The sequence below is a fragment of the Felis catus genome, chromosome D3 (assembly GCF_018350175.1).
Source record: "Felis catus isolate Fca126 chromosome D3, F.catus_Fca126_mat1.0, whole genome shotgun sequence".
NCBI classification, from domain to species: domain Eukaryota; kingdom Metazoa; phylum Chordata; class Mammalia; order Carnivora; family Felidae; genus Felis; species Felis catus.
The window spans coordinates 85,786,267-85,795,403 of record NC_058379.1 but is presented as its reverse complement, the minus strand read 5'-3'; the positions used below and the strand labels follow the sequence as shown (position 1 = coordinate 85,795,403).

At 35.4% G+C, this 9,137-nt stretch overlaps 1 protein-coding gene across 1 annotated transcript; it reads right to left on the bottom strand.

The window, feature by feature from the left end:
- Positions 1–459: 459 nt before the first annotated feature.
- LOC101097520 (40S ribosomal protein S15a-like) lies at positions 460–883 on the bottom strand. The gene has a single exon (XM_045042150.1). The coding sequence runs from the start codon at positions 878–880 to the stop codon at positions 488–490; it is 393 nt and encodes a 130-aa protein (XP_044898085.1). The 5' UTR covers positions 881–883; the 3' UTR covers positions 460–487.
- Between the last annotated feature and the right edge of the window lie 8,254 nt (positions 884–9,137).

Sequence of the window (9,137 nt, the reverse complement as noted above, 5' to 3'; positions counted from 1 at the left end):
AAAAATTGCAAAGAAAATATTTAGATTGCACATATTCTCTTGAATTGAAGAATCATAATCTGTTTTGGTTAATTTAAACATACTTTCAGTCTTTGGATTACAGAGAACATTTCCAGTTTCCTAATGGCTTCATTGGAATAAGATGATTATAGAAAATATGAATCCATTCAGACCACACTGATTTCTTTTGCTTATTAGTTTTATATATGAAAAAAAGCACAGGTTTAAAGTTTTCTATTTGTAAATAAATGACATCAATTTTTACGACACTCTACATTCTAAGACTATGGCTGATACCATATTTCCTTTAACTTTTCTGTTCCCTGCATTATGAAGGATGTAGCAGTAATTTGAAGTATGTATGGGAAGTATGTATGAAGTATGTAGGGAAAGTATTTAGATACTAAATAACAACTTATCTTTCAAATCTCCTTCTTTTTTTTTTTCTCCCATTGAGGCATTTTGTTTGTATGAATGTATTATATCCCTAGAAAAAGAATCCCAGGATTTTCCCTCCTGTGTGTTTTCGCCTTGCTTCTTCATGGTCCATGATGCCAGCTGAGGTTGTCAGTACAAAGGAACCAAACTGGCGGGACGGGAGCAGATTATTCTGCCATTTTTCTAGATCTTTGACTTGTACATCAAACTCGGGGCTGATCACCCCACACTTGTTTAACCTGCCTGTGAGGTTCACAACAATTTTCCGAGCTCTGTGATCATCGATGATTTCAACTTCACCAATGTAACCATGCTTAATCATCACAGTCGGAAATCTGATGATGACTTTGGAGCATGGCCTAATAAGAACCTGGCGTTTGCCTCTCTTCTCAGCATTGTTAATGGTCTTGAGAGCATCTGTCAGGATATTCATGCCCACCATTATGGCGGCACGGAAAGATGCCGGAAAGAGGACGGGAGGGCTGAAATCTCCTTCTAAGTTAACTTTTTCCTAACAGGCCTCTTGTATTCTGGTCTTTTCCCCATGTCAATCCATTTAATACTCTACTGCTACTCTCACTTGAAAATCTTTTCAAGTATCCTGAATCGTGTGTGAGTGTGTGTGTGTGTGTGTGTGTGTGTGTGTGTGTTTAACAAAGTACAAACTTTTAACCTGGTTGTTAGTTTAACCATTCCATGTTTTGTCCTGGGTGTTTGATTTCTTAATTTCAGATTTATACTCTATTATTCCTCTTTAAAGACTGTCCATTTTAGCTCAACTGTACTGCTTCCTACAACACCCCCATATTCTTACTTTCCAGGGCTCATCTGGTGTGATTGCCTCAGGCTCTCCGATTTTTGCACACTTGATTGTTGCCTCATCCAGGGCCATTTGCACTCACCTTCCTCTGTTAACCCTTTCTGGTTTCTAGCTCATATCATGTCCCATTCCCTCCCATCATGACAATTCATAGCCATCACTTAACCTATTCATTTATAATTATATGTATCTAATCGTATCTGTAGATTTTTTTTTATTGGATTAGAAATTTCTTGAAAAGATTCCCTTTCTCATCGCTTTGGAAATACTTATTACTCAGTATTTTTTGATACATGATTTTCCCCTTGAAAAACTTCCTTATCTACCTGTCCTATCTTCTAGGCACCAACGCCCAGGTAGCAAAAGAAAACCTATCTTAGGTGGTTCGCTTTGGTAGCATTTGAGAATGGTAACTAACTACTCCATGACTGTTTACATCTATGAATGAGAGAAATACACATTTAGTTTCTAATTCACAGGAAGATTATAGTTTGATGTGAAATCAAGTATTTCTCTCAATTTTTATCCAGTAAAGCCCATTTGGCACTAAACTTTCTAGACAATGCCTACAACCTTCCCAACTCTTTCTGCATTTGAGATTCTGAATCATCTTGATTTTTTCCCGTCTGTTATATATCGGATATTCGCTTTTTTATCAACATGTTTGCCAAGGAGAGTTTCAGCCTTAATTCTCACTTTCATATAGCTATGTTATCTCTTAGTAAAAGTTATCTACTCTCTTATCAGCGGATATTAATATGAAGTTGGAGGTGCCAAGTAAACATTGTATCTTCTCTAACACAGTATTGAATATAGGAGTCACTCGAATTGCTGTTTGTACAAAATCAATAAGATACATGAAATTGTCATAGAACGATTGCTCTAAGTTGTTCAAACTGATTACAATGAAGTCCACTTGTTTATTAAAATCCAAACACAATCTCTGCAGCCTCTTTTAAAAAAAAGGAACGGTATATGGAAATAACATAATCTTATTTTAAGAACAGCCATTTACTTTGGAGGACTCTTTTAACCTTTTGCACACAGCAGACATTAACACCATCAGATTTAGCCACACACGGAGCTTCTGGAGAAAGGATTAAAAATAAAATGACAGGTGTGCTCCTTAAATTAATTTAAAGGTGTCAGCCAACATTTGCAAATGTAACATTACAGCATCTGTAATTATAAGTATGAAGGAAAAGAGTTTAAGTTGCACAGGTCAACAAATGGGAATATTTTTATGGAGAAAAATAGCCAAAAACAATTCAGAATAAGTATAAGGAAAAGACTTTTTGTCCAGATCATCTTTGCTGTGTGAACTGAACTTAGTGGCTTTTATTCTAGACCTTGGAGTTCCACATTGTGACCTAATCCTTTGACCTATTCAGAGAAAACAATATAAAACTCTTTCTGAGATTCCTCAGGCAAACACACAATGAAAGAATTGAACACAGGAGTTCTCCTCCCTAGTGGTCCATAGAATGAAAAGGAGAAAAAAAGCCTAGAGAAGTCCAATGTATGTGGACATTTCATAGAGGAAGAATGAATACGTGGAATATTCGGTTGGCACTGGAGTGAAATCCCTTACAGAGACTGATAAAAACATGATTTTTATATCACATCTTTAAAAAAAAATAATGTTTATTTTTAACACAGAGAGAGAGAGACGGAGCACCAATGGGGAAGGGGCAAAGGGAAAGGGAGACACAGAATCTGAAGCAGGATCCAGGCTCTGAGCTGTCAGCATAGAGCCTGACTCGGGGCTCAAACCACAAACTGGAAGATCATGACCTGAGCCAAAGTCAGATGCTTAACCAACTGAGCCACCAGGTCTTTTGTTTTTGGGGTTCTGAAAAATATTTGTCAATGATTCAGAGGAGGAATTTGATTCTCCTTTGAATCCATAAATATGGTATTCATGTTCATAATGTCAAGCATGAATTTGGAGTACACAGTCTAGTTCCATAACTTAAAATTGTGCTTTGCCCACAATCAAGACCTTTCTTTAATCTCTGGGATGTGTTACCAAAGTATCTAGAGAATAGCACTCCAAAAATTCTGCCAGGGGAGCGTTTGATTACTACCAGACTGGATGGACGTGTGCTGGGGTCAGTGCTTTGCTATGTCTTTATTGCCATCATGGTATGAAACAGGTTGTGGGCCCCTGGTGCGCATGAAGGCTTTGTCACCCACAGGCAGGAATTGTGGAGCTGTGTCACACAAAATACCTGATATGAGTTCACTGTCAGTTCAGTGAGAAAATGACTCTTCCTGTGAAGAAAGCGGATTCTATAAACTCTCCCCAGCATCATCTACAATAGAAAGCAACACTAAGTGACAGAGAAAGATACAACAAAGAACATGGGCATATTTCTATTTTTTAAAAAAGCCAATTCCTGTTAAAAAAAACCAGTAGTGGACATTAAGCAGAGTACTTGGAGGGAAAGAAAGGCGTCAGCAGAAAACAAAAAGATAGTATTAATGACTGTACTTTTAATAAGTCTATCACCAAACAATAACATGTAATTAAACAATAGTAAAGGTCTTGGATTAAGAATAAACATTTTAGTGAAAAATATATCAGGGGTTGGCAGACCAGAAAAAAATTGAATAGTTCCAGCTAGGAACATAAAATAACATTTGTCTTGATCACAAAACATAATAGTAACACCAGTTCTGTTAGGGATGGTTAATTGGAAACGTTTGACCTTATTCTTCTGTTACAGTATTGATTATATTTATTTATATTTAGGCTGCTGTAGAATGAACTAAATTGTACATAGAACTCTTCCCAAAATTTGGCTTCATTTATTGGAAATCATCTCACTGTTATCGTGATACAGTCACAGGTTAAATAAATCCTACCTCTGTAATTTTGAACGTGGCCATGAAGGCATACTGGGGTAGAATTTGTTTTAACATTATGGCCAGGTTTCCTATATGAGTCAGGAATAAGAATAGACAAGCATTGCCCTTTACAGAATTCTGTCCAAATAAAATAAATCCTAGCTAGGTGTGTTATTCATTATACTTCTATTATCCAGCCTTTAACTCACTGTTCTACCATATTGAATGGAATACAAATTTAGCATAATGATTGGTATAACATTTCATGTTATTTTAATTCAAGTATCACAAAAATCACCTTAGCTACCTATACCTAATATTTTTTGAAGAATGGTTTAAAACTCCCACAACATAGAATATGTAAATATAAACTCATTTGCAAGGGCATTAACCTCAATATACAAACCATACTGATAAAGCTTCTGTAGGCTACATTGTTATTGCTAAATTAACACAGCTAGAATCCTAGTGCTGACAAAGCAGATGTTTTACATGCAAATATTTGTCTTCTGTTGTTTTTTTTTTAATGCTTACTGCTTGCCCCAACTCAAGATTTGATGAATATCTATGGGAGAATGCTAATTAATTCACTAGTAGAAACAGGAGGGAATTATAGGTAATAATGCCATAAAACAGCTCCGAACCAGGTATAACTATGTACTGTGTATTTACCTGTTGGTTTGTTTGGGATCCTTGCTGAAAATATTTTGGATTAACCAATGATACTTTTACCTCGACAATCACCTAAGGATAAAAATTTAAATTTGGCTGTCCTGGGAATTTAAAGGAGTCGAAATAAGTCTTTTAAATTATGGTTTCAAGGCACTTAAGATTTAATTAGTAATTTTTTTTTTTGTATGAGCTGACGCTATAGCATTCTAACAGTTTCCTGAAGCCCACTGAGTTTTCTTTCTAAATCTCTAAAACCCAAAAGAAGTTGCTTGTTTTCCAAACGATCTCTTGTCTCACCATATCTCTTTGTCAATGAGAAGCAGTTGCCCAATCTGTTATCCAAAATACCATAGCTATAATGCACACACACACACACACACACACACACACACAGTGCAGTGCCTGCTGCATGAGAATGGAGAAATAGATCATTATGGAACAGAAAACAGATTCCAGAATGAAAAGGCATCCCAAATCAGTAGGCAAAGATGGACTGTTCCAATGATGGCAGTTGAATATGAAAATGGAAATGATAAATCTAGAACCTTCTCTCATGGCATAGATTAACAAACGCAAGCAAATAATTTAAAGGGCAGATCTGAGAAACCAAACCTCAAGCGACTGGGAAAAAAAGTAGGGACTACTTTTTATTGTGTGCAGTTTGGGGGATCCAAAATCTCCGCGTGGAAAATGGAGGGAGGGAGAGGGAAGTTTGCCTCAGTCCATCCTCCTTCACTATTGCTGAGGCTCAGAAGGCAGAGAAGACTGGCCGGGCCTAGGGGAGGGGTGATGGAGATTCAGAAAGACTGGAGACCAGAATCCTTCGGAAGGGAAAGTTGAGAACGTGCTAAAAGATTAGATAGTGAGGGAGGTGAACGCCGATTGGCTCTCGCCCTTGTTGATGTTTTGTCAAGTTTTATTGCTCATCTTTATACTTTTATGTATTTATTTTGGAGTTTAAAATTTTTGTTTTGCTAAATGCAAGCTTCATTTTTAAAGCTCCTGCCTGTGTGTTGTAGGTGTGTGTGTGTGTGTGTGTGTGTGTGTGTGTGTGCGCGCGCACGCGCACGCACGTGGGTTTAATTGAAGTGTAACTGACATTCAATGTCCTATTATTTTCAGATGAATATCACAGTGACTTTACATTTCCATGTACTATGAAATTATCCCCCGTTAAGTCCAGTCACCAAATTTTTATAGTTTATTATTTGTGCCTCTCAATATATTTTTCTTCAATATATATTGTGAGAATATGGTAGAACTTGAGGAGGTAAAACTCACAAAAGTACTAGGGTCCCCTAGGGACTAGATTCCCCGTTGAGTTTTTAACTCAGACCTGTCCACACCGAGCCTCTTTAATTGTATGAACTCATCAATTACCATTCCGGTTTTCCTTTCCAGGCACTGGTTCCCACAGCAATTTCTGCTCTGGTCTGTAGTGATTCTCTGAATCTGCCTGTCTGACTCTCCAGTTTTAGGGACAGCCGTGTGCCCTGTGACCTGACTTCTCCAGATCTCAGGAGGTTTGTCGATTTTTCAGTCAGTTTCAGCTTCATTACTTGTTAGGAGAGAGTGGCAGCCACTGAGCTTCTTTCCTTTTTTATATCGTTTAGGAAATCTTAACATTAGGAATGCCCATCCTTGAACTGTTTATTCGAATCTATTTTGAGGCTGAAGTCTCCCCACCTTTTTTTTCTATTTTTCTATTGTTTTCTTTTTTTTTCTATTTTTTCACAGACCGGGTTCACCCCTAATGTTGTATACATCAGACTCTTTCCTTTCCTTATGATCAGACTTGTCAAAGACTCTTGGTTTTTCATAGGATCCAATTTTCATTTTTTCCATGTCTTGTGTTTCATTGATTTCTCCTTTCATCTGTACTGAGTTCTTGAAAATTTCAGAATTTTACTTAATTATATGTCTTGATTCTTGGGTTGTATTTATCTTTCATCTGTTTTAAATATTTATTACGTTCCAACAAAGGCATTAATTGCACTAACATTTTTTACCTTCATTTTGTTTACTCCTAAGTAACTGCAATTTTAGTTTTACTTACATTATTTAAAAAATGTTCAAAGAATGCTAGCATTTGTATGATTTGAAAGATGGATATTTCTTGGGGATGGTGGGGCAAGATAGGAAAGACAAGTTTTTGTGATTAGCATCTATTTTTAAAAAAAAATTTTAACTTGTTTTATTTTTAATTTTTTTTTGAAATTTACATTCAAGTTAGTTAGCATATAGTGCAACAATTTTTGATGCATTTGGGGCAAGAGATGGACCATATACTTTCCTTCGTTGTGTAATTGTTTTCTTTCTTTGTGGCCTAATGCCTGGTCCAGTTTTTAAAAGGTTCCATTAGCGTTTGAAAACGATCAATATTATTTGTGAATTGATTACAGTTTGTGGTGATTTCGGTTATTCAAATCTTCCTAAATCTTTAGTTATTATTAATTTTCCTTGTGTACATCTGAGCAAGGTGTCTTAAATTCTGTCAGCATTCTTGGATTAATCATGTTTCCTTTATTTATAAAAGTTTTACTTTATGTATTTCCACCTGTGCTAGATATAAAGTAAGGTTCATGAACTTTCTATCTTTTCACAGTAAGATTTGCCTCTTTTTAAATTACAAAATAATTTTTCTTTCATCTTGAAAAATGTAACAGGGTTTATCCTTTAATTATTATAAACTATTCCACTGCATTTTTCACTTTTCTTTCTTTCTTTTAATGTTTGTTTTTTATTTTTGAGAGAGAGAGAGAGAGAGAGAGCAAGAACATGAGTGGGTGAGGGGCAGAGAGAGGGAGACCCAGAATCCGAAGCAGGCTCCAGGCTCTGAGCTGTCAGCACAGAGCCCGATGCGGGTCTCGAACCCACAAACTGTGAGATCATGACCAGAGCCAAGTTGGACGCTTAACGACTGAGCCACGCAGGTGCCCCAGCATTTTTTCATTTTTCATTTTAATGTTTTTTACTTTAGATTTCATATTATCCTCTGTTGATAATGCCATTATTCTCTTCCTGGCATTTGCTTTGTGCATTCTTGTTCATCCATATACTCAGTCCTTCTTAGCAATTATTTTTAGAAGTCATCTTTTATAAAGGATATGGCCGTATTTTATTTTTTAAAGTGATCTTTAAATGTCTGTAGTTGAGTAACATTCCAGCTCAGTCGTATTTAACAGTTTATGTATTTTGTTACTCCAATATTATTCTTATGTTATACCATCTTGTGTTTTCTCTTTTTCTACAGCTTAAAAATTTTACCTTATACTAGTAATTTAGAGGGTCTCTGGCCAAGATCTTGATTGTAACCTCTTGAGATACCCTAGAACACAGCCATCTCACTAACCTGCCTCCTAAATCCTGAACCATGGAAAGTGTGAGATAATAAGGGTTTGCTGCTTTAATCTCCAAAATTTTGAGATACCTGTTTATGTGCAAAGACGTAACTGTAGCAGCGAGTATAACAAATTTGGTTATTCAGTTTCTTGTTTGACTTTTTGTTATGCCTACGTGTAGATATGGATTTAGTTTTATGCAGGTTAAAGTGAAACATGCATACACAAAGATAAATAATAAGTTATAACTGTACAAATATATAATGAGGATTATCTCATTCACATGAAAATTGTAAGTTTTAAAACATCTTATGGAATGATAGAATTTATGTAAATTTTTAAAAACACATACTAATAACTGTAATACAGTGAGTGTAATGATTACAAGAGTAATGATCCAGACACATTATAGAGTGAAAAGGGAAAAGGGCTCTGACTGTTGATTGAAGGGAAAATTGGCTTCCTTTGTAATGATGTATTTTTTCTAAAATTTCTAGAAGCAATATGATACCATGTTATCCCAGGTAATGGAAATTAGATGATCATCCCAATATTTTTTTAATGTGTCATGAGTTTAAAACAGTTTTTCCTGAATTGACTTAAAGAGGCAATACATTCTTTTAAAATAAATTATTCATTTGAATCACTTTCCAACTAAAAACATATTAGTAAGTATCAGCCATGGTGGATTTATTCTGGGAAATTGCAGAAGAGAAGTAAGTTAAAGGTAACTGAAATTTCTTACCTGGGTTTACTGGAAGAATAGTAGTGCTATTTATGGGAATAGCAAAAATTTAGACAAGGGAAGTTATATATGATGACAAATTATTGAATTCATTAAATCTGAAGTCTTTTGAACTTGAGGATAAATGTCAAATTAGATTATGTCAACATCAAGGAAACAATATTTAAAAACTATACATGCATGTTTCAAATCATATTTATAGTTTAAAAGCGCATATATATAGTTTATGTATGTAAACACATACAGCCTTAAAAGTATATGAAAGTTTATA